Source organism: Anopheles coluzzii, chromosome 2 (assembly GCF_943734685.1).
Source record: "Anopheles coluzzii chromosome 2, AcolN3, whole genome shotgun sequence".
Classification (NCBI taxonomy): Eukaryota; Metazoa; Arthropoda; class Insecta; order Diptera; family Culicidae; genus Anopheles; species Anopheles coluzzii.
The window spans coordinates 34,767,528-34,789,378 of record NC_064670.1 but is presented as its reverse complement, the minus strand read 5'-3'; the positions used below and the strand labels follow the sequence as shown (position 1 = coordinate 34,789,378).

The following is a 21,851-nucleotide window of genomic DNA, read 5'->3' as shown; positions in this document are numbered from 1 at the left end:
TTCTTTTCCATAATTTGTAGGAACATAATTTTCTGTTGAACTGTTGGGTAAATAGAAAAAGTGTAAAACAGAAAAAAAAGTTTCGCCGCCCCCGGGTGGACTCGAACCACCAACCTTTCGGTTAACAGCCGAACGCGCTAACCGATTGCGCCACGAAGGCGATGAGTGAGGAGGCGCTCAAAGCCCTATATAATTAGCCTGATGTACGTTTCTGCCCTGTCCCCTTGAAGTGACTATCGCACATGGCAGAAACGTTAAGATATTTGTTTCAAAATTATGTTTAAAATAATAACTTCCGCATAAGCAGGTAATTTTTCGAAAAATAAACAACATCAATTAATATCATCCGGTATAACGAATGCTTCAGTTCACGTATAATACACTCAAAACAGCAGCATAACAGCGTTTACAGCAAGCTTGCGGTATCGTAGAGAGCGCTAACGGTACGGTCGCAATTAAAAATTTCCAATAATTTCTAAGTCGATAAAAGAAGCTATGTTACTGGCACAGCTTCGCAAAGTTCGATAGAGAGGTTTTTTTTCGATTTGCATTCAATTGCATCTCCCCGTAGGATTTGTCTATCAATTTCAGACGTGAGTGTTTACGTTAGCGGAAATGATTCGTTCGCCCGGTTTTACTAAGCTCAATTTCCTCCTGCTTCTCGTTTCCTACGCTCTTTAGATCACGTAGTTTCTTCCACCTCTCCACCAGTCAAGGGTATTAAAGACTCGTGCGACGCAAAACAATATGAGAAACCTACTTCGCAAATAGGCCCAAGTGCAGCATCGTGTCCACATATGAGCCAATCGTAGAGCAATTGGTGGTCGTCACCAACTCTCTTCAACCCCACCACCACTGCAAACCCGGGCAATGTTTTTAATCGTTCGAATTGACTTTTTCCATGAACTAATAACGGCAAATGATTGAGAGCGAGAGAGCGAGAGCGCCCGCTTGTGCGTGGGGTGGGGTTTGAGGGTAATGCACTCGCGCGATGCACTTACATACAATCGTACTCCCCCTTGCGTCCACCAAAATGGTGCAACACCTCCGCGCAAAAGGTAACAGCACACAGAGTGTGGGAGTGAACCGCCAGGTGATGCTGCTGGGGTCTCTTTTCTCGTTGCCAATAGTTTTGTTTTCCTTCTGCGCTCATCTCCGCTGAGAATCGGGGTAAGCCAGTGGAAAAACAATGGTACTTGCTGCGCATTTGTCGTCGCGCGATGCACCAGCATCTTGGGTGCTTGCATAAACACACTTCATTCATTCGTTCGGCTGCAGAGACAGACAGTGATGGACAGTGGACAGTGGACAGGGGTCGAAAATAAGGGCACAACAACACGGTTTTCCGCGCTCTCTCATTAAAGAGGATAATTTTGGAGGCTCATTTTCGGTGCAATTACAGAGACGGCACAGGCCGGCGGAGGTCAAAGATGATTACGACCCTCGAAGAAGAACGATTGTTCACGAAAAGTCCATTTCCACAGCACCGAAAACAACTGAAGTATTGCGCCGTTTTGTGCAGAGAATTGCGAGTGCTGTTTAGGACGAAAATCTAGGAAAGCGCATCCCCCGTTTCTTATGGATAACTACGCACATACACATATACTGGATGCCGGTGTTGTGTGACCACGGAGAAGACCAACAATCAACACAACCTCAACAAATCCTTCCCCTGTTGTCATTCCATTCGGCCGTAAATACTTCCGCGAGCGCGAGCTCCCGCGCGCAAGCGCTACACGTGGTTGCTGCAGATGCGTAACCTGATCCGTTCTAAACCTTCGCTCCCTTCTCCCGCACGTATAGGCGGCTTCGCAGGAAATTCCAGTGGAAAGAAATCAAACACAAAAACCAGAAATCAGATACACACATACACACCTTTCCCTATGCCTCTCCCCCTTAGCAAACGGCACGTTAGGGATTTAACGATGCGCATAGAAGAGGAGAAGCCGGCACACGCAGGGAACCATTCGCCGTGTCCAGCCGTCTAAGCGCGCTGGCGCGCCTTGTGTGCATCCTCTAAGATTGTGGGTGCGTGAGCGAGAAAGGTCCATCTCCTCCTACCACACACCTCCACACAAAACACCAATGAAGAAGGGGGAGTTGTGGCGACGCAGACGCAATGCTATTATACCTCTTTGGCCACCACACGCGCGAGAAGTACACGTTCGCGCGCTCCAGTTCCAGAGCCGCGCGTTCAGTTGCAGATCGAGCGAGTGATCGATTGGATCGCGCACGTTGTGAAGCGTACAGAAACAGTGCTTTACTCTGCCGTATGTGTGTGTGTGTGTGGCGGGGAGTGATACTTGCAGTTGCAGTTCTTAGAAGTGGGATTTAAGTTTGTTTCCCCAGCACACAAAACAATGTTGCTGATCGATCGATCCCAAGCGATCTTGGGACTGCTGATCTTGTGCTGTGGATGGGCGGCCATAGCGCAGGAGATGAGCATCAGCGAGGAGCTGGAAACGTGCAGCATGCTGGATCGGCCAGTGCTGGTGCGCGAGTTCGGTGCTGATGGGGCGGATGATTTTTTCGGTAAAATCACGGTCCTGTACAATGTGGCGCCGCCGAAACCGGTGCAAACGCCGCGCATCTTTGCCGATCGGGATCCAATCTTCTACAACAAGATCGACTACCGGGAGCAGATCAAGTAGTAAGTGTGTGTGTGTGTGTGTGTGTGTGTGTGTGTGTGTGTGTGTGTGTGTGTGTGTGTGTGCGGATGTGTATAGTTCGTGGTGTTTGCTGAACATAGTGTAAGGCTATTCCTTGTGGAAATCTAGAGTTCGATTGGTAGTGATAGTGCACGGTGCACGTGTAGGCAAGTGGTCGACATAGTCGACATAGCACGATAGCTGACTTGGTGTGGTGTAAATCTTGTATGTTTTAAGCTCATTTAGTATGATTGTATATTAATTGAAGTTCTACAACCAATTATCCATGTGTGATTATTGTTGAAATGCTTGATATTTGAGCATTTTCATATTAAAGTGAAATCCTTTACAAAAGTGAGATATATGTGACAAAATCTAATATGTGGTGCTTGTGACATATTTTGGGGATTATTGAATAACATGCATTTGGATGTTTGATGAAGCAAAAAATCAGAAAAATCATTTTGACAAACTTTGAAGAAAATTACACTACTATCTGTTAATAACAGAACATGACTGAACGCTTCCGGTAGAGTTTTATTAAACCAAAACTATTCGCGCCTTGAGCCGCTTCTTACCGATAATTACGGCAAACTTAAATAAAAAAGGAACTTTCCCACGCCCGAATGGGGACTTGAACCCCAGACCGTTGGATTAAAAGTCCAACGCTCTACCGACTGAGCTATCCGGGCTCCTGGAGAGGGAGGGGCCCGTTTCCATCTGGGTCAGATGCTGAGATTTTTGGAAGAATACATTTCATCCCCCAGTGAAGATGTGCCTCATCATGCAAAACCAACCCCCTTTTACAAACACTCGCAACCTTCTTCTATCACTACCTCACCTGTTGCTTCTCTTTGCTCCCTTCGCCTAGCTACTACAACCTATATCAGGCGTTCCACAGCCAGCCGGAGTACCGGAACGACGTACGGTTTCTGCTCAGTGCTTCACTGCACCGTGTACCGTACGAGCTGGAGGAGTACGATTTTGCAACCTTCCTCACCGCCGTCCAAACGCTGGCGGGCGAATACAATCTTACCACGTACCCGAACCGCCTGAACGAGAACCGGACGTTTGCGCTGTTTGGCCTGCGAGAGTTCCAGGTGTACGTGATCGATCGTTGCTCGCGGGTGTCGTACATCATACAGCCGCCCTGGAGCCTGATACAGTACGCGTACGTAAAGGCGGCCGTACTGTCCACATTTTACGATCGTCCGTGTGGCAAATGTGAGGTAGGTTCGGGAAGGGGGGGTGTCTCAAGGGTGTTCTACTCCAAGGCGATTTGTTAATAATTTACGTTTTTGCTTCTTTGGACCCAAGTTGGAGAACTTTCTCAACTCCACGCTGACGGATGGTGAGAAGCTGTCGGACGTTAAAGCGGACCCTACGAAAGACGCCAAACCGTACGACGATGCGTCGGACGAGTTTTCCAACCCCGCCGAGGAGGAGGAAGATCACGACGGTGGTGTGCGAGCGTACAGCGAGGAGGAGGATGATGACGATGAAAGTGATACCGATGGGAACGGTAGAACGGTGGATGAGTACAAGGCCGATAGCGATCCGTTTGCCAATCTAAGCTTCACCGAGCCGGAAGTTAATGTGTCGCTGCGCATCATACTACCAGTGCTGCACATTCACGTGCCGCCGGCGGAGAACGATACCGGCGACACCACCACCGGCGGTGACTACAAGCTACACGAGTACATTGTGCTGAACACGGCCCACGACAGTGAGGATCATTGGCAGCATCCGACGAAGGAGGAAACAGACGTGGAAGAGCTGTCACTACCGCCGGCGGCGGTGAACTCAAGCACATCCACTCCCGTTTCTTTGGAGCCAGATGGTACAAATGGAACTTCCGCGCGGGAGGATAAAATCCGTATCGGAGGCACAGACTGGTCGACGCAGGAGTTGGGAATGATACTGAACGCCAGCTCGGTACTGTACGATCGCAAGGAACAGCGACTGTTTGAACGACTGCAGCGGTACAACCTTACCGGCCGGGGTGGCCAGTACGATGAGGTGGCCGAGATATCCGTCTCCAACCGATACGACGCGTGGAACAGGCGTCGATTGCCCCCGAAAGTGGATCCGACCCGCAACAATCGACGATCGCAGATAAAGAAACACTACGCCCGTTTGATTCCGTGGCTTAACTGGACGTTCGGGCGGGCAATACCGCCTGCGGCCGGTAGACAGCCAAATTCCGGGAGGTCGAACTAGACAGTTAATGCTTGGGTAGACTTTAAATACATCTGTATGTAAGTACTAGTAGAGTAGGTAGGTTTAATGCAGTTGAAATAAACGTATTTGAGTGGCGATGGCGTTAGGAGATACATAGCAGACGTGTTTTATCATCATAATCTGAGTCCATTTATAGACGAGCAATATGGTAAAGATATGAGAACTTCATAATACCCAGTTCAAGGCTACAACTGCTCGTTTTTGTCTACATTAAGATCTCTAAGATCTCTCCTGTTCCACCTGATCTAGACACTAAGCTCCTCTGCGTGGCTGATCTTTCTGGTAAGGATAAAAGTATGGCATCTAGCATCTAGCATGGCATCTGCTCGTAACACTCGTACATAACCCATCTGCATGATGCGATGTCGACACGTTTCATTAAGCTCAGTTCAACTTCAACGACCAGTTCAGCTTTCCAGGAAGAATGCGTATTCCAGGACCAGCTTAATCTGATTTGTGGCAACGTAAATTTCTCTCTTTCTCTCTCTCTCTCTCTCTCTCTCTCTCTCTCTCTCTCTCTCTCCGATCACCCGATCTCCGAAAGATCTCGCTTCATCTGATCCAGCCATCGAGTTTGCTATGCTCCCATGCGCTATATGCCGGACTGGGATCGCTGTTCAACACCTTCTTGGTGGGGCATGAGTCCGGCATCCTCATGACATGCCCCAGCCATCGTATCCTACCAGCCATCGCCACCGTCAGGATGCTCGATTCGCCGTACAGCTTAGCAAGTTCGTGGTTCATCCTTCTCCTCCACGCTCCATGCTCGAACACACCGTCAAAGATGGTCCGGAAAATGTGTCGCTCAAACACGCCCAGAGCGTTTGTATCCTGCGCTCGGATGGTCCAGGACTCGTGATCATAGAGGATTAATCAAAGTCTTCTGGATCACAGCAGTCGGTGAAACCCATAGTATGCACGATTCTCCGGATTTCGCTGCTGATGTCGTTGTCCGAAGTAACAACCGTCCCAAGATAGCAGAATTCCTTCACTATCTAAAGGTTGTCGCCGTCAACTAATACACTGCTTCCCAGGTACTTTGTCTACGTCGCATTGATTCTCAATCCAATTCTTGCTCCATCGCGTTTGAGTCTAGTGTACGCATCACACGACTAGCGCTCTCGGCACTTCTGGAGGATCTGCCGTAGAGTGAAAATTTGGTCGGCTGTGGATTTGTCTCCAGCAAATCCAGCTTGGTAGCTGCCGACAAATTTTATAGTAAGGAGCGCAAGTCTGCAGAACCGGATCTGTGACAGGATCTTATAGGCGGCACTACGGATCCTGGCAACCTGTTGCCCTTTTTGTACTTACTGGGTAAATGACACCCAGCATTCGCTTCTCCGGTAGTTCCTCCTGCTCCCAGCTTTTCACGATCAGCTGATGCATTTCGACGGTAAGCCTCTCCGGGGCTATCTTCAAGCGCTCGGCTTATTGCTCTTAAGCTGCTAAATGGCGCTGGAAATCTCATCCAGAGATGGCGGGGCACCTCGTCGTCTGCGCCAATGCTGTCGCTGTTGCCGCTGTTGTGCTGCTGCTGAAGTCAGAAGGAATTGGGCCAAGTCTTTTGAATAGATTTCGCCACAAGACGTTACAAGCAGATCGGAAAGCGGAAAGCTGGAAAGCGGTCCCCATCTAGTCTGTTGCCCATTTTGTTTGCCAATAAAAAACAAACAACATATCTGCTCTCACGTGGTCATATCTGCACGGAACAAATTTAAAACATATGTTTTGAAATTCTCAACCGCCAACCCCACACGGCAAGCGTTTCCGTGCACCGACAAACGAGTCGCACAGTCGGGAGCACTCGAACCACCGTTGTAAATCGGCCAACGCATCCCAGCTGTCAAACAGAGCTGATTGTCAAAGGGCAATTTCTTTACTTTTGTTGCTTTTTTTCCTTCACACACTCCCTTTGGCAGCATACAGCAGCAGGTTTTTAGCAAAGGTCCGTATCGGATGATACTTTGGAGATGGAAATTTCCCCTCTCCACTGTGAACAGTGTCTCGACGTCGAAAATACGGATCGTTGAAAGCGGCGCCACCCAGCGGCAGCAACGACTGCACTGAACCAAGTGTCCCAAAACACCGGTCCCAGCGGGGCGGGTTGGTCTGCTGTGTTCCGAATTTGGGAAATCGAAATTTTACCCGTGCGGTGTTGCAATAATAAGCTCTACCGAGTCAGAATCATCTCTTACCCCGCTTTTGAGTTTGCGAATCGACTAGCGGGAGTACCAAATTTACGGAGTCGCATTTCAAGGTAGCCGTCGTGCGTCGTGTTTTGTGCGTGTGTGGAACCGTGCCGAAGGGCGAACGTGTGTGAATAGTGTTGTATTTTGTTCCTGCTGAGAGTGTTTTTCTTTTATTTGGAGGAAAAATTGCGCATCCTGCGTAGAGAGTGACGATGAGTGTGCTGCTAAGGAACCAGAGTCAGCTGTTCGGCATGAACCGCTGCTACCGCAACGTTCATCGTAAGTAGTCGTCCGGCATAAACTTCCCCTGCCTCCCGTTCCCTCGTCTGTGGTCCTTTTCGCTGAGGCGCACTACACAACGCCACAACGTGCTCCATGTGGCCGCAGCATGGCGCGATGTTGGCAGATAACCGGTGCGGGCTCATTCTAGACCCGTGCACAAGTTTACGTAATGAAACAACGCACAAAATTGGACACATTTCGCTCATCCGGTCGGGGGTGCCCTTTGACGCGTGTGTGTGACGGGGCACGTGTGGCAGCACCCTTCGGTATCGGTGTCGCCCGAAAGAGGGAAGGATTTCATGGGCGGGTGCGCGCGCGGACCCTAGCGATAGTAGTGACGCGACCGAAAATAACCCAAGTGCGTTAATCACACACACTCTCGTGCCCACCACACACATGCATACACATCCCCCCGCGCTTCGTCAGCTGTGGGAGTGTGCGGCTCTAGTCGGTCAAGTTCATAAGTTTCGGGGTGCGATCTTGGCGTGAATCGCTACTACACCTTCTAACGCCCAGCGAACGGCAGGCTGTACTTTGCCCTCCATCCCACACGTGTACACGTGGATCGTGGATGCCGGTGGTCGAAGAATTGTACGCAAAGTATGCAAAATTTCATCATGTTCGATTCACCTTGCCAAAATCTGTTCCGAAATCTGTTCCGCGGGTCATCGAAAGAATTTGGATGATGCAATGCTGCTCCACCGTGGAGCTGCTCGATTGGAGCGATTTGATTACTCATGGAAAGTAAACAAGCAACATCATCTAAGTAGGCCTCGAAACAACAACACAGCGGAAAGTGGGATAGTAAGAGAAGCAGGAAAACTTTGCGACCGAAGAAAAACCGGTTTAAGTGCAAGTTCAGCACACAAGGCGTGATTCTGCGCCTTGTTTAGCGGGGGATCGTATGATCGCGGAAACCGTGAAGAAGCAAATGCCCGTTACAAGGAGATACCAATACCAATGAGCAGCCGGTGGGGTCATAACGGCAACACCAGCACCAACCGGATTGTTGACCATGGCCGTGGCCGTAAGCGGGAGGTGGCTGGTAACGGGTGTGTTTGCTCTTTGTTTCATGCTTGCGGATTGATTGATAATGAACAAACCAGTGGCCAGTGTATTATAGTGAGGGAAAACACGATGATGAATGGTAATGTTAAAACATCACACAAATGCTTATGTCTTTGTGCTACTTAACTGAAGCGGTACAAATTAATATCAATTGAACTATACAAAGCACAACGATGAATTTGTTTGTATTTTGCAGGACTTTTCTTTCTTCACAAAGCTTGAATGTATCTGAAATGACACACACATCACAGTCAAAGTATTCTTAGACAACAAATCATCGTTGATCTTTGCCCGTGTGTTGCCATGGTTGAGCGGATGCCAGCCAACACACTTGAAGCGGGGACCAGGAGGAAGAGAAAAAAAGCAAACTCGAAGAAAAAACCATGGCCCGCTTTGCAGCAATCAATCAACCGTTTGCCAATTGAAATTGTAAAAAAGCGGTTCCCGCTTAAAGAGCCGTTCTGGTTTCAATACATACTGATTCGGGCGATCATCATGATCAACAGCTGATGATGGTTTCTTTCTTCCGCTGCGCTTTGGCGTTGCAAAATGCACACACACACACAAGCATATGCTTTCTTCCCTGTTAATCTTGCTCGTTTTTTTGTGTTGCTTCTCTCTCATCGTATTGCAATTTGTGTGAGTGTGTGTGCAAACGAGAACCCCCTTCGTCGGGGGGCTGGGACAATCATCTGTGAGTTGTGCCCGCTTTTCTAATCGCGATAGAAGTAATACATCGGCCCCACTGGGCACGTTTGCACCAATACATGCATTCTCCACGAGGGTGGGGGGTCATCCCATTGGGGCCGGGTTTTTTTCTTTTCTTTTTGCTGCGCACCAGCGTCGCAACCACTTGCAGTTTCTGTGTTCGCGCGCTCTCTTGCGCGCACAGCATCATCTTGCGACGGTCGGGATCATTTCACCCTCCCCACAATACACACGCACACACACAGAGTGAAATTTCCCAAGCAACACACATTCCCTCGATCGTTCGCTCGATCAGCTGTTGCAAGTGTTTGCGGCTCGGGAGTGGTGACTTGTTTTTCTTTTTTTATTTTGTGTGCCCCTTCTTGCACGATCTTGGCGCGTGCTATCTTCCCACTTGGCTCCCGTACACATGCGCACTTGCGTGCTGCAGTGCTAGCAGCACGTTCTGCTCCATTCCCTACCGCACACGAGGGCGCTGATCGTTCACCAGAAAGGAGGGTAAAATCGCGACCAATCAAATCCACGAGCCTACAAGCATAACGATCATCCCTGACCTTCGATTGGGGAGGGTGAGCGCAAAGATGTGTCACAATGTGTGCTGATTTTTGTTGTTGCGAAAGCACATGGTGCCTGCCATGTGCTTTCTTTATAGGGCGATTGATCGTGTCTTGCGGTTTGTGCAATTCTTCACTTGCTGTACGATCGCGATTGTGTTACTTTTCGCGCACAGAGTACGTTGAACTGTTGACCTATATAAGGTTGGTCTTGGTTTTATTAGGTGTACCATAGTGCCGGCCACACTAGAACCAAGCATATTTGACTGACAACCTGATGGCACGTTAATTTGAGATGGCAGAAAATGGAAAGACCCACCAGTACAACGGCAAATAGTCTACAAAAACGGGACACAGAAGTGGACCGGAATGGGAGTTAAAGATGATGCCGCCTCGCGGATGACGCACATCTGTTTTGGTAGCGTCGTCCAACGTATTTGCTTTACTTTTCACACGCTACTTATAATGGAAGCGATCGTGAAATGTGTTTGTGTCGCGTTTTTTGAACTGAAAGTTTCTGTAACACTCCACTCATTAGTTGCGTTTTTGAGAATCGTTTAACACACAGCCCCGTTGCTGGCCTTGTCTTTGAATTCTTATCAAAGCGCAAGACCGACAGTGGCAGATATCGGTGATAAAGCGGTTTGGTTGATAAAGGCAACGAAATAATGTCACACCAATGCCGGCTGGGGATAATTTTAGCTTGTCTGAGATTTGTTTTGCTTCACGGACAAAAAAAGTCTCTTCATAAAGGTAGAAACATATTAATAAATCCATAAACAGTATAAAAAAGCGCAAAAGGAAAGATCAGAATGTGTGTGTTGGTGTGCTCAAAGGAACGCTTTGCACATATTCTCTTCATTTTCCTAAGCTATATCCGATTCAAAGTTCTCCTTCTCTCCTTCCCACCAAACCGCTCTGACCAGTTACGGCGATGAGGGCCTGACAACATACACCAACATGGCTTATAAATAAACGCGATACGTGTGTGTGTGTGTGTGTGTGTCTAAAGTTGTCGCTGGCCGGTCGCTGACCAAGTCGTCCAACTGTCTACAGCCGTTGGCGTATCGACGGCAGCGGCGACGGCTCGAAAAAGGGTCCGCGTAGCCAGGCACGATCCTCACTACCGCCCAGTCAAGATTGATCAATCGCGTCGGGTGTAGGGGCGCTTTCGCGAGAGCAATATGCAAAAATAGTGTTACCGCACCAAGGGAAGATCAGTTGAATTGAGAGAAGATTACACCTGCGTGCTGGAACGTGCTGAAATCTTGCTTTCCAAAACGAATTCAAAATATCTTTCCCTTTGTTTGGAACGCTTCCGAACGAAACCGAACGAGAGGAAGGAAGTTCGCGGTAACAGTCACAAAGGTTAAGCAAGGAAGGTTAAGACGTCAGTGGCTCTTGCTCGGACTTTCACCTGTGCTCAGTGAGTCCCCGTGGACGGTGTGGATGTGTAGTGCTTCGGCGACCAAACTACCAAACGTGCGGCAAATCAGCAAATCGAACCGAATCAATCCAATCTTATCTGGATCGAAGGCGGATTTGAGTGTTTGCTTTGGTAGTGGCGGTTTTGCAAACCGAACGAGGCTGCAATGATGGCGCTGCTGGTTTTGGGTCACTTTGCCGTACCGGTGCATCTTGGTAAGGTGTTTGAATTATTTGAATTATAAACACGGCAAAGAGGGCGTTGATAAGCCGATCGGAACAGCTGATATTGAGCCTGAGTTTGGTGCAATTTTCTATTAAATTTTATTTATTTTTTATGTATGATCTTTTATCATATTGGTCTTTGTGATTTTTCTCTTCTAATAATTAAATTTAATTTCTTCTTTCAGCCAACGTACGGGTACGATTCGTCAGCTATCGCACGAAACGACCCATCGGGCTTATCAGCGCACAGTACGACAGCTTGCTGCAGCCGCACACGATCTTCAGCGGAAGCACCGGCAGCAGAACCTGGACACCGGCCGGCGGAGTCCGGCAGGATGGCGGTGTGCCGCTGCTCGATGCGCTCGGGTACCGGTGTGGAACGGTGTTGCCGGGTCCGCCAAGCATCAGATGCATTTCCACCACCAGCTGGCTTGGCGATCAACCGTCCTCCAAGGTTGAAGTCACGGTACAAACGCTAAAAAAGAAAGAAAAAGAACAGCAGCAGCAACAACAGCAGCAGCAGCAGCTCGCCAATGGCATACCGAACGGAGCTGCTGCAGCACCGACCGCGGCAACGTCGAAAGTACTTGCCGACCTTGGTGCGAGCGCAGCGAACGCCCCGATCGGTGCCAGTACCGGCGCTAACGCGGACGCACAATCGCAAGCCCCGGCACCAGCGGCCGCCGTTGTCGCGGCCGCCCCGGTTGTGAAGAAAACCCTGAAGCAGCGCATATGGGCCGAGCTGGTGCACTACTACCACGGCTTTCGGTTGCTGTTCATCGACATCAACATTAGCCGGAAGCTGCTGTGGCGCGTACTTAATGGGAAAACGTTGACGCGCCGCGAGCACAAGCTGCTCATCCGGACGACCTCCGATCTGTTCCGGCTCGTGCCGTTCTCGGTGTTTATCATCGTGCCGTTTATGGAGCTGCTGCTGCCGCTTGCAATCAAGCTGTTCCCGGGCATGCTGCCCTCCACCTTCCAGACCGCGACCGAGCGGGAGGACAAGATCAAGCAGAACCTCAAGGTGAAGATCGAGATGGCCAAGTTCCTGCAGAAGACGCTCGACGACATGGCGGTCCAGAACAAGGAGCACCGGTCGCAGGCGGCCAAGGACTTTAGCGAGTTCTTTACCCGCATCCGGACGACGGAGAACTTTACCATCTCGAACGAGGAGATACTGAAGTTTTCCAAACTGTTCGAGGACGAAATTACGCTCGACTCGCTCAACCGCCAGCAGCTGCAGGCGCTGTGCCGCGTGCTGGAGGTGTCACCGATCGGCACATCGAACTTGTTGCGGTTCCAGCTGCGCCTGAAGCTGCGCAACCTGGCGGCGGACGATCGCACCATCCAGAAGGAGGGCATCGCGTCGCTGAACCTGTCCGAGCTGCAGGCCGCCTGCCGGGCGCGCGGTATGCGTGCGTACGGCGCCTCGGAGGAGCGGCTCAAGTCGCAGCTGCAGGAGTGGATCAATCTGAGCCTGAACGAGAAGGTGCCACCGTCGCTGCTGCTACTGTCCCGGGCGCTCGTGCTGCCGGAGAACATTACCACGGGCGATAAGCTGAAGGCGACGATCTCGTCCCTGCCCGACTCGGTGGCGACCGTCACGAAGGCGGCCATTGGGGAACGAGAGGGCAAGATTGACAACAAGACGAAGATCGAGGTGATTAAGGAGGAGGAACGCAAGATCAAGGAGGAGCGCGAGGAGGAGAAGGAAAAGCAAAAGGAGCAGCAGGAGCTGGTCGACGGCGCTCCGGTCCTGACGGCCGATGGCAAGACGGTCGAGCCGGGTGCGGTCGTGCCGGAGCAGCCGGAGATTATCTTTGCGCCGGCACCGGCAACGACGATCGTGCTGGACAAGATCCCCCCGCAGCCGCACACGGTGGAGGAGATTTCGAGCAAAGATCTGGAGGTGCTGGGCGATGCGCTGGGCACGCTGAGCAAGGACAAAAAGTCGCTGCTGGTGGAGAAGGAGGAGATCCGGGACCTGAAGGAAGAGATTGCCGACTATCAGGAGGATGTGCAGGAGCTACAGGAGGTAAGTGTGGTGCAGTGGGGGTGAGAAGAGCACCTAAAAGTGAAGGAAATAAATTGACACGAATCGGGGTTTCAGGTTGTCACTGCTGCCAGCAATCAGGAAGAGGTACAGGTGAAGGAATCGCGTGCCGCAAAACTGCTCTTCAAGAAGGTCAACTCGATGATCAACCGCATGGACACGGTGCTGACGGAGCTGGAGCGCAAGGAGAAGCAGCTGAAGGAGAAGGTGCACGCGGCCGAGCAGAGCGAAGAGGTGCAGAAACCGCCGGCAGCCGACGAGGAGCTGGTGCGGATAGACGAGCTAATGTCGGCCATCAAGAAGGTAAGGAGGATCGGGAAGTTGTTTAGCATCTGTGAAGGGAGAATTACATTACAATTTCTTCAATTACAGATCCAGAACGTCACGGACGATTCGCGGTTAGATCAAATTTCTAAGATTCTCGGCAAAATTGATGACGATCAGGATGGCCAGATTAAGGTGGAGGACGTGTTGAAGGTAGGTGTCGTAGCTGCCAGTTTGAAAAAGAGTAAGCGTTCCAGCTATTAATAATCGTGCAATTTGTACCCCACCATCAGGTCATCGAAACGATCGGCAAAGAGAACGTGAAGCTGAACGCGAAACAGGTGGACGAGCTGATCGATCTGCTGGACAAGGAGGAGGAGCTGGAGGCGGAAGATAAGATCGAGAAAGCGCTCACCAAGAGCCTGGAAGCCAAAGAGAAGCAAAAGGAGCAGAAGGAAAAGGAGAAGGAAAAGCTGCTCGAGCTTACGGATAAGGCTACGGATCTAAGCTCGCTGGCGCCACCGCCAAGCCCCACGGACCCGACGAAGCAGGTCAGTTCTGATGCAATGCCCCAGCTACCACCGTCACCGTCTTCATCGACTTCATCATCCCCGCCACCACCACCACCAGCACCTTCCTCGTCGACGGGAGTGCCGCCGAAATGAGGCACGGATCGTTGAAGTGCGCAATGCTTCTCTGCCCCTCTTGTTTCCGTTGCCGTTGGTGGGAGCCGGTGTTGAATAGGCTGATGAGACGCTATCAGTAGGACTGTTGTGACGCTGCCTGTGATCGTACGATCTTAAGCTTTCCTTCATTAAGACGCAAACGCGCCCCGCATTCATTTTCCCCCTTTGCCCGGTTAAGGGTTCGCGCTTCATACCGGGCGTCTGTCTGTCTGTCTGCCTGTCTGTGTGTGTGTTGTGTGCATGTTTGCATGTGCGGTCCCACTTCAATCACATCCTGTTTCATTGGGTGAATTCCTTCTCTCCTCTACTCGCACGCAGCAGCTCGACGACGGTACAGCGATTATCGACGCGGACGCACTGCAAAAGGTGGTGGAGGAGCGTAAGAAAAATGCCAGTATTAATGGAGCACCAGGCACAGCGGCAGCGGAGGTAGTACCGCCACCGACACAACATCGTCCAGCGGTTCGGGCAGAAGCGAGCAGCACCGGTGGGGGGCCACCGAAGAACAAAATGGTTTGAAGCGAACAAACAGCGCAACACAACCGCAAAGTTTTAGAGCTAATTGTAACTCCGTCAGGGCTGTGCTGCGTTTGCGGTTGTAGCAAACGGTTAAGAACATTGTTTTCTTTAAAAAAAAGCTTCTTCAAAAGAAGCGACCATCGGTTACATAGAGCAAACGAAAGGAGTCCAACGAAAAGTGGCAAGCACGAACCAACATTTCCCCCTCCTCTCTGTAGGAAAATCAAGCAAAAGTGCACACGTCCCAGTGAGAGGTTGAAGTGCAATTCCTTTACACGCTCCTGCCTTGTTGCAACTACGGAAGCAGCCTGTTTACCCAAGGCTTAGAGAATCCTGTTGCCCGTTGTAAAGCAAGCTGCACTACTGCATACATTTCATTTTACTACTGCTTCCTCGATCCTCTTCATTTTCCCTCTCGCGGCCCTACAGAAGGTCGCTGAAAGTGTCTGCAGCAGACACGGTTTAAATCTTAACACCGAAGACAACCTCGATGACGAAGACGACGATGACGATACCCCAAAAATTACAATTTTGTAAACGTGTGTATGGTGGATCCATCTCACAAATGCTGGTGCTGTAGGAAATGCAACAAAGCCGAGTGCGGAAGCAAAACCCAAAACAAATTTACCGTTGTAACAAACGACCCGATCGCATAAATAAGTCAAAATGTACAATAAAAATGGATAATTTATTAGAAATGTTAATGGTGACTATTTCGTTGTAATTTGATTTGTCGTTCTTATTTGAGACTATCCGAAATATGTGTTTATTTTCTATTTAATTTTGCTTGATTAAAGGGTGTCTGCGTGATTTTCATGTGGAGTTATGTCCTCTTATGCAAGAGACGACTTTGTTAATATAGTTAATTTGGCCAGGTTACAGGGCTACGCAAATAAATTTCAAAGATCCACTTTACTGTAAAGAGTACGACCACAACAAAGGTCTCAAAACCCAATCAGAATGAATTACTTATGATCACCTCTTACAGGGTTTCCCACGATTTATTGGTTGGTTCCCATAAAGTTTTGGTGGGTTCCCATATTTTTTTGGTGCGTTCCCAAGATTTTTTGGTCGTTTCCCAGAATTTGTTGGTCCAATTTTATTGATATCCAATCGGAAAATACCAATACATTATGGGAACGAACCAGAAATCTATGGGATACGACCAACAAATTGTGGGAACGCACCAAAAATCATGGGAACTGACCAATAAATTGTGGAAACCCTGTAAGAGAACTAAAACCAAACCCATACTGGTCCTGACACCAATACATCACCTTTTCTGGTTCAAGAACTGCACATTACCTAATGCCTTCAGGACCGCAACTGAACCTATCCAGGTCCAGGAACAGATGCTGAACCCAAACCGATCCAGGAACCAACACTGTTCATACCGGTCCTGAAACATATCATGAACCCATTATGGTGCTGGAACTGATACTGAACCCATACCGGCCCTAGAGCCTATCATGAACCCACACTGATCCAGGAACCTATCATGAACCCATACCTGCCCTGGAACCGATCATGAACCCATACCGGTCCTAGAAATTATCATGAACTTATACCGGTCCTTAAACCTATTATGAACCCATATCGGTCCTGCAACCTATCATGAACCCATACTGGTCCTGGAAACTATCATGAACCCATACCGGTCCTGAAACTGACACTAAATCCATACCGGACTTGGAACTGACACTACACCCATACCGGTCCTAGAACTACCCATGGATCCATATCAGTCGTGGAACTGAAAGTAAACCCATAAAGGACCTGGAACTGATACTGAACCCATACCGGTCCTGGAACCGATCATGATCCCATTTTGATCCAGAAATAGCTCCCGATCTCATTTATTTTTAATAACTGTACCTGGAACTGTTCCGGATTCGGATTCGGAACGATATTTGGACTTGGTTTGGGGATCGAACCAATAAATCTCCAGTTCCAGTCAACAAACCATACCCAGTAGTAAATGTCAGGAAATAGTGTAGGAAATTTAGTGGAATTCATACATAAAATATGAGTTATTGTTCTTTTTACAATGTCGACCTTTTTTGCATTTATTTAGTTTTATTCCCACGTCAGTTCTTTATCAAGTAAAGGCGAATATCCTAGGCATGCAATCTTGCTGTTATCTCCATTCTGATTACACCATTACTTTACACGGATTTGTCCAATGCCTCTGTTGCTGACCTTGACCTTCTTGGACTGGGTCTTAATTCCGTCCACGATTTTGCATGTGTTTATTGTATGCAACGATCTTGTTTTTTTATTCTTGCTCTAGATTACATATAAAAAGTATTAGCATTTTAAATAGAGATTTGTTCGATATTTTCTATTTTTAATTCATTTTTTATTTCATTAAAAGAATTCGATCAGTTTGCATTCTGTTTATCTATCAAAATCGATAGGCATCTGCGTGATCTCTGCGAGATAGAGAAAGCGTGAAAGAGAGAAAAGGATAAACAAATCGCTTCACCTGTACACCATTTTGCTTGACGCAGTGTAGTTTATCCTTTACCTGCAACAAAAAGCGACGCTTGCTGCAGTTTTGTTTGCTAACTTGATGCGGAAAGACGCGCTTCTGAAATGATGCTCCGTTTGTGTCTGTGTCTCGGTGGTGTTTTACTAGTGGCCAAGATCACTTACGGCCAATCTTCTGCCCCGCCCGACGATGTCCTTGGTTGTCGTTTGGAAACGGGCGAATTGGTTGATTGGTAAATATATGCTTCCGTTTTCAATTCCTATTGCTTCCTTTTGTAATGTCCTGCTTTTTCCTCTTCGCGCTAGGTATTACCTGTACAAGCTGCCGAAGGAGTCTTCCGAGCGTGACTCCCCGACCAACGGGTTGCGGTACACGTTCGTATCGTCGAAGGATGTCGGTGGAAAGCACACCAAAGGATCACCGCTACAATGGCACACTGCCCAGTACAGCGTGAACCAGTCCGAAAGTGCTCCCGGCCGCACGATTACACCCTCCAGCCGGCATCCGTCCACCGTCTTCACGATCATGTACAACGATGAACCCGCGAACGCACCGGTCGACATGGAGCGTGGCCACACGAAGGGTGTCGTCAGTACGGACGGTACCGCGGGCTATTGGTTGATTCACTCCGTCCCAAAATTTCCACCGCCAATTGGGGCCGATTACGGCTACCCGCACACCGGCATGATGTACGGGCAAAGCTTCCTGTGCATTACGCTGAACGCAACGCAGATGGAAACCGTTGCCAGGCAACTGCTGTTCAACGAGGTGACGGTGTATTCGAAGAGCGTTCCAGCGGCATTGGCGGCCCGCTTTCCAACGCTACAGCGTGCCGCCCAGATGGCACCGGTCGATAAGTCGCCACCGTTTTACAGCGCCCAGACGATCCAATCCCGGGCCGGTGTTGAGTTTGTGACGTTTGCGAAAAGTCGCCACTTTGGGAAGGAGCTGTACGCGGACTGGATTGCGCCGGCACTGGATGTGGGGTTGATGGTGGAAAGCTGGCAACACGGCAGTGGCAATCTGCCGAGTGACTGCTCATCGGATGGCCGTCGGCGCCGGCACAGTGTGCTGAATGTGCGTGAAGTGTCTGTTGGGCGGGAGGATCGGTTTTCCACGCTGAAAGATCACTCGAAGTGGGCAGTTGGTGGTGCGGATGGTGATGGTGGAGTGAAGGATGCGAAAGAATGGATTTGTGTCGGGGACATCAACAGGCAGGAGCACCAGAAGCAACGAGGCGGTGGCAGTGTATGCCAGTCGTCGAAGTTGGTGGCCGAACTGTACCGCGGCATGATCGATGAGGTCGAACCGTGTCCGAAGTGAAAGAAACGAGTGTACTACGTTGTGTAGGAGAAATATACGGAAGTGTTTTAATATGTAAGCGTGTATTAAAGTGCCTCTTAGTAGTGTAGTACCAGTATCAGTAGTGTGTTAGTTTGTTTAAGTGCTGTAGAATGTTAGTTGCATGCTTGTCTTTTGCTTCTAGTGTAGTGTGCCATGGATAAAAGTATTCCCTAGCAACAATCGAAAGGATTCGTACTCCAGCCATGCTTCAAGGTACGTTAACTAATTACCAATAATTGTAAATTAATGTCGGTCTATGGTTCCAAAAACACTAACAAACTCATTTTTGTATCTATTATTTAATGATTTTATTAGAACAAATGCAAACACCTACTGTTCCTCCCAACTAAATCCAACCTAATTACGCCTTTCCTATCTTCCGCTTGATGCTCTTCACCAGCATGGTCGTGGACACGTCCCGCTTTGCCACCTTCTCAACCGGCTGCACCACCTTCCCATTCTCCTCCCTCACATCGTTCTCCGCCAGCTGGCGCTTGCGCAGCTTCGTCTCGATCAGCCGCTCCATCGCTTTCGTCTTCTTAAATGCCGGATTCGTCGGATCGATACTGAAGTCAGGCTTTGAGTAGATCGCACTGAACCGGGGATCCTCCGTGTTCACCTCAAAATCGTCCGCTGCCGCCTTCCGATTTCGCTGCTCCTCGATCTCCCGCCGGCTCTTCTTCAGCAGGGCGCGCCGCTTCGACTTCGACACCGTGCGCAGATCGATTTCACGCTCCTGAATGGCGCGCAGATTAAAGTGTGCCCGATTGTCCTCGCCATCGTCCAGCATTAGCTCCAGCTCCGCCCGGCGCCGTTCGTTTTCCTCCGCCTCCCGTTCCTCCTCCTCCTTGGCTCGCTTGATCGCTTCGCGCTCCTTCTGTTTCGATTTTTGCTTCTTTTTACCCACGCCGAACTCTTTCTCGTCGAAAGCGCTCGCAAAGAATGGATCGTTTAGATCGACACCGTGCGGCAGATCGTCCTCGGAGCTGTCGTCCTCGGTGGCTTCCGCGCCCGAACCATCCAGTTCGCCGCGCTTCCGGCGCTTCTTCAGCTCCTTTCGGCGCTTGTTTTTCTCCTTCTTCTTTTGCAGAATCTTCTCGAACGGATTCACATCGTCCTTGGGTGGCTTGGCGGGCTCATCGTCCGATTCGGCATCGGACTGATCGTTGTTTGCTTCATCCTCCTCCTTCCCGTTCACCTTCCAGCTGAACTCCAAGCCGACCTTGTCTTCTTCCTGCTCCCTCTCCTGTTCTTTGATGTCGTTCAGCAGGGCACGATACTTTGCGATCATTTTCTCTTTACGGCTTCCCTTCGGCTCACCGTCCGAGTCGGTACCGTCACCATTCTCCTCCTCCCCAGAATCACTGTCACTGTCGGCGGGTCCGACTCGTACGACCGGACGCTTGGATTTTTTACTGCCCATACCATCCTCATCTTCGCCCTCCTCGTCGCTGCTCGAACACACCACGTACTTCTTCAGCTCGGCCTCGGGCAGATCTGCCCACTTCCCGTCCCGCAGCTTCTCGTTGAACTCCTTCCGGTCGAGATCGTTCTCGTCCCACGTCAGCTCCACCTTCGACTGGTGCAGTGCGGCCGTGCCGAAGATACGCGGCACGTACTTGCCCACCTCGGGCAGCTCGGTACAGCGATCCTTCGGCGCATCGTCAAACTCCATATCGTCCGGAACGAAGCGCAGGTCTAGCTTGTTGGCCGTACTTTCGTACTCGATGCCGTCGCACTCCTTGTAGATCTTATCGGCCGTTGCGACCGAATCGCACTCCACGACGGCATAGTAATATTTTAACCGATTAAGCTGATATTCGCGCAACCGCTCCTTCTGTACTTCTTCATCCTCCTCCTCTTCGTCGGAGTTTTCAATCGTGCGGACAGTCAACTCCTGCGGGCCACGTTCCTCCTCTTCCTTCATGCGCTGTTTGCCATATTCCGAAGGATAAATCTGCGAAAATCGAACAGAAATTAAAAAAAAAATCCCGTGGATTTTCCCTCGTGGATACTCTTACCGTTACACTCTTGATGGCCGAACCCGGGGGAAGAAATGAGCTCAGCAGCACCATTACATCCACCGCTCGGATACGGTCCCAGTCCATATGGCAGACTGCCAACCGTCTGGTGGATTCTTCCGTCCGCTCCGCTTCCGCATCCAGCTCGCCCCACACGTGCTCAATGAATACATCCTGTCCCTCCTCCTCATCACCGTCCGAATCGTCGTCGTCCGAGGAAGACTCCAGCAACCCTTCTCCACGCGCAAAATCCACCTCCAAATCCTTTAGCCGGTCCTTCACCTTGCCAGACAGGCCCGCTTTCTTTTCCTCCTTCGTTAACTGCAACCCTTCGGCACCTTCATCCGATTCCGATCCGGCCCGATCCTCCATCGCCCGCTCCTCCCGTTCCCGCTCGCGGGCCGCTTCCTCTTCGTTCTCCTCATCCGAATCGAGATGGTAAAACTTGCGCATCAAGTCCGAGTCCGTTTTCTTAATCTTCCGGCCGTACTTATCCATCGTGGCCTTCTGATTGAACCGTTCATCGTCGAACATGGCCTTGAAGCGGCTATCGATTTTGACCGTTTTCTTCGACTTTGGCATGCCATGGTAGCGCGGGTTGTTGATCAAATGGGCGAACCGGTCGTCGTCCCACATCTTCGGCGCATTACCGTTGCCGTTGGATTGCTGGGTCGAGCTGTTTGCTTGTTTTTTAGCTGTTTTATCACCCTTACCTTTGCCGGCGGGGCCGGATTTTTTCTTTGCGTCCTTCATCGCGATTAACAAACGAACTGAATTAGGTAGGAATGATAAAATGCACCGGTTTCATATGATTTTCACCGCGAGAAACGCCGCTGCAACGCGAATGTAAACAATACGGCATGGACGGGTTTGACAGAAGTGTTCAGAGCACGTAAATAAAACCCAGTGAAAAAACTAACCTAATGCTGGTACACTGTAAAATTGGGTTTAAGAAATCAAAAGATTTTCTTCCATTATTTAAATGTTCTTAGCTGATATATGTTGTGTAATAATGAAATAATGGTTATTGCATGTACTATGAAATAATTTCGTATTGAATTGTTGGTAAACTATCGTTTGAATGTCTGTGCTCCCCACTTGGAGTGCAATGTTGGGTTTCCTAACCTAAA

The 21,851-nt window shown here is 49.8% G+C and overlaps 4 protein-coding genes and 2 non-coding genes across 8 annotated transcripts; 3 read left to right on the top strand and 3 right to left on the bottom strand.

The window, feature by feature from the left end:
• Positions 1-86: 86 nt before the first annotated feature.
• On the bottom strand, positions 87-160 carry Trnan-guu (transfer RNA asparagine (anticodon GUU)). The gene has a single exon. It is a non-coding gene; the product is annotated as a tRNA-Asn (tRNA).
• Positions 161-1,923: 1,763 nt separating this feature from the next.
• Positions 1,924-4,985, top strand: LOC120951762 (uncharacterized). Its single transcript, XM_040370647.2, has 3 exons — positions 1,924-2,650; positions 3,520-3,877; positions 3,966-4,985. The coding sequence occupies exons 1-3, from the start codon at positions 2,361-2,363 to the stop codon at positions 4,866-4,868; spliced, it is 1,551 nt and encodes a 516-aa protein (XP_040226581.2). The 5' UTR covers positions 1,924-2,360; the 3' UTR covers positions 4,869-4,985.
• Trnak-uuu (transfer RNA lysine (anticodon UUU)) lies at positions 3,268-3,340 on the bottom strand. Its single transcript has one exon. It is a non-coding gene; the product is annotated as a tRNA-Lys (tRNA).
• A 1,790-nt stretch (positions 4,986-6,775) lies between the features above and the next one.
• Positions 6,776-15,569, top strand: LOC120948839 (mitochondrial proton/calcium exchanger protein). Of its 3 annotated transcripts, none has more exons than XM_040365601.2 (6): positions 6,776-7,357; positions 11,526-13,378; positions 13,454-13,699; positions 13,769-13,873; positions 13,954-14,211; positions 14,668-15,569. In XM_040365601.2, exons 1-6 carry the CDS (start codon positions 7,291-7,293, stop codon positions 14,863-14,865), a joined length of 2,727 nt encoding a protein of 908 aa, XP_040221535.2. In that variant the 5' UTR covers positions 6,776-7,290; the 3' UTR covers positions 14,866-15,569. The 3 variants fall into 3 exon arrangements, with proteins under 3 accessions (XP_040221535.2, XP_049463013.1, XP_049463014.1); XM_049607056.1 differs by having other exon boundaries at positions 14,665-15,569; XM_049607057.1 differs by lacking the exon at positions 6,776-7,357 and adding an exon at positions 10,759-11,331 and having other exon boundaries at positions 14,665-15,569.
• A 1,654-nt stretch (positions 15,570-17,223) lies between these two features.
• Positions 17,224-18,737, top strand: LOC120950753 (deoxyribonuclease-2-alpha). Its single transcript, XM_040369025.2, has 2 exons — positions 17,224-17,588; positions 17,662-18,737. Exons 1-2 carry the CDS (start codon positions 17,461-17,463, stop codon positions 18,677-18,679), a joined length of 1,146 nt encoding a protein of 381 aa, XP_040224959.2. The 5' UTR covers positions 17,224-17,460; the 3' UTR covers positions 18,680-18,737.
• A 246-nt stretch (positions 18,738-18,983) lies between these two features.
• On the bottom strand, positions 18,984-21,585 carry LOC120950752 (ESF1 homolog). The gene is made up of 2 exons (XM_040369023.2): positions 20,722-21,585; positions 18,984-20,657 (listed from the first exon to the last, which is right to left on the bottom strand). Exons 1-2 carry the CDS (start codon positions 21,472-21,474, stop codon positions 19,062-19,064), a joined length of 2,349 nt encoding a protein of 782 aa, XP_040224957.2. The 5' UTR covers positions 21,475-21,585; the 3' UTR covers positions 18,984-19,061.
• Between the last annotated feature and the right edge of the window lie 266 nt (positions 21,586-21,851).

Coding starts and splice junctions, on each gene's coding strand:
- LOC120950753 (XM_040369025.2), top strand. CDS start 17,461: ATGATGCTCCGTTTGTGTCTGTGTCTCGGTGGTGTTTTACTAGTGGCC. Junction 17,589..17,661: donor ACGGGCGAATTGGTTGATTG/GTAAATATATGC, acceptor TCTTCGCGCTAG/GTATTACCTGTACAAGCTGC.
- LOC120948839 (XM_049607056.1), top strand. CDS start 7,291: ATGAGTGTGCTGCTAAGGAACCAGAGTCAGCTGTTCGGCATGAACCGC. Junction 7,358..11,525: donor CTGCTACCGCAACGTTCATC/GTAAGTAGTCGT, acceptor TTCTTCTTTCAG/CCAACGTACGGGTACGATTC. Junction 13,379..13,453: donor ATGTGCAGGAGCTACAGGAG/GTAAGTGTGGTG, acceptor TCGGGGTTTCAG/GTTGTCACTGCTGCCAGCAA.
- LOC120950752 (XM_040369023.2), bottom strand. CDS start 21,474: ATGAAGGACGCAAAGAAAAAATCCGGCCCCGCCGGCAAAGGTAAGGGT. Junction 20,658..20,721: donor CGGCCATCAAGAGTGTAACG/GTAAGAGTATCC, acceptor CGATTTTCGCAG/ATTTATCCTTCGGAATATGG.
- LOC120951762 (XM_040370647.2), top strand. CDS start 2,361: ATGTTGCTGATCGATCGATCCCAAGCGATCTTGGGACTGCTGATCTTG. Junction 2,651..3,519: donor TACCGGGAGCAGATCAAGTA/GTAAGTGTGTGT, acceptor CCCTTCGCCTAG/CTACTACAACCTATATCAGG. Junction 3,878..3,965: donor GTCCGTGTGGCAAATGTGAG/GTAGGTTCGGGA, acceptor TTTGGACCCAAG/TTGGAGAACTTTCTCAACTC.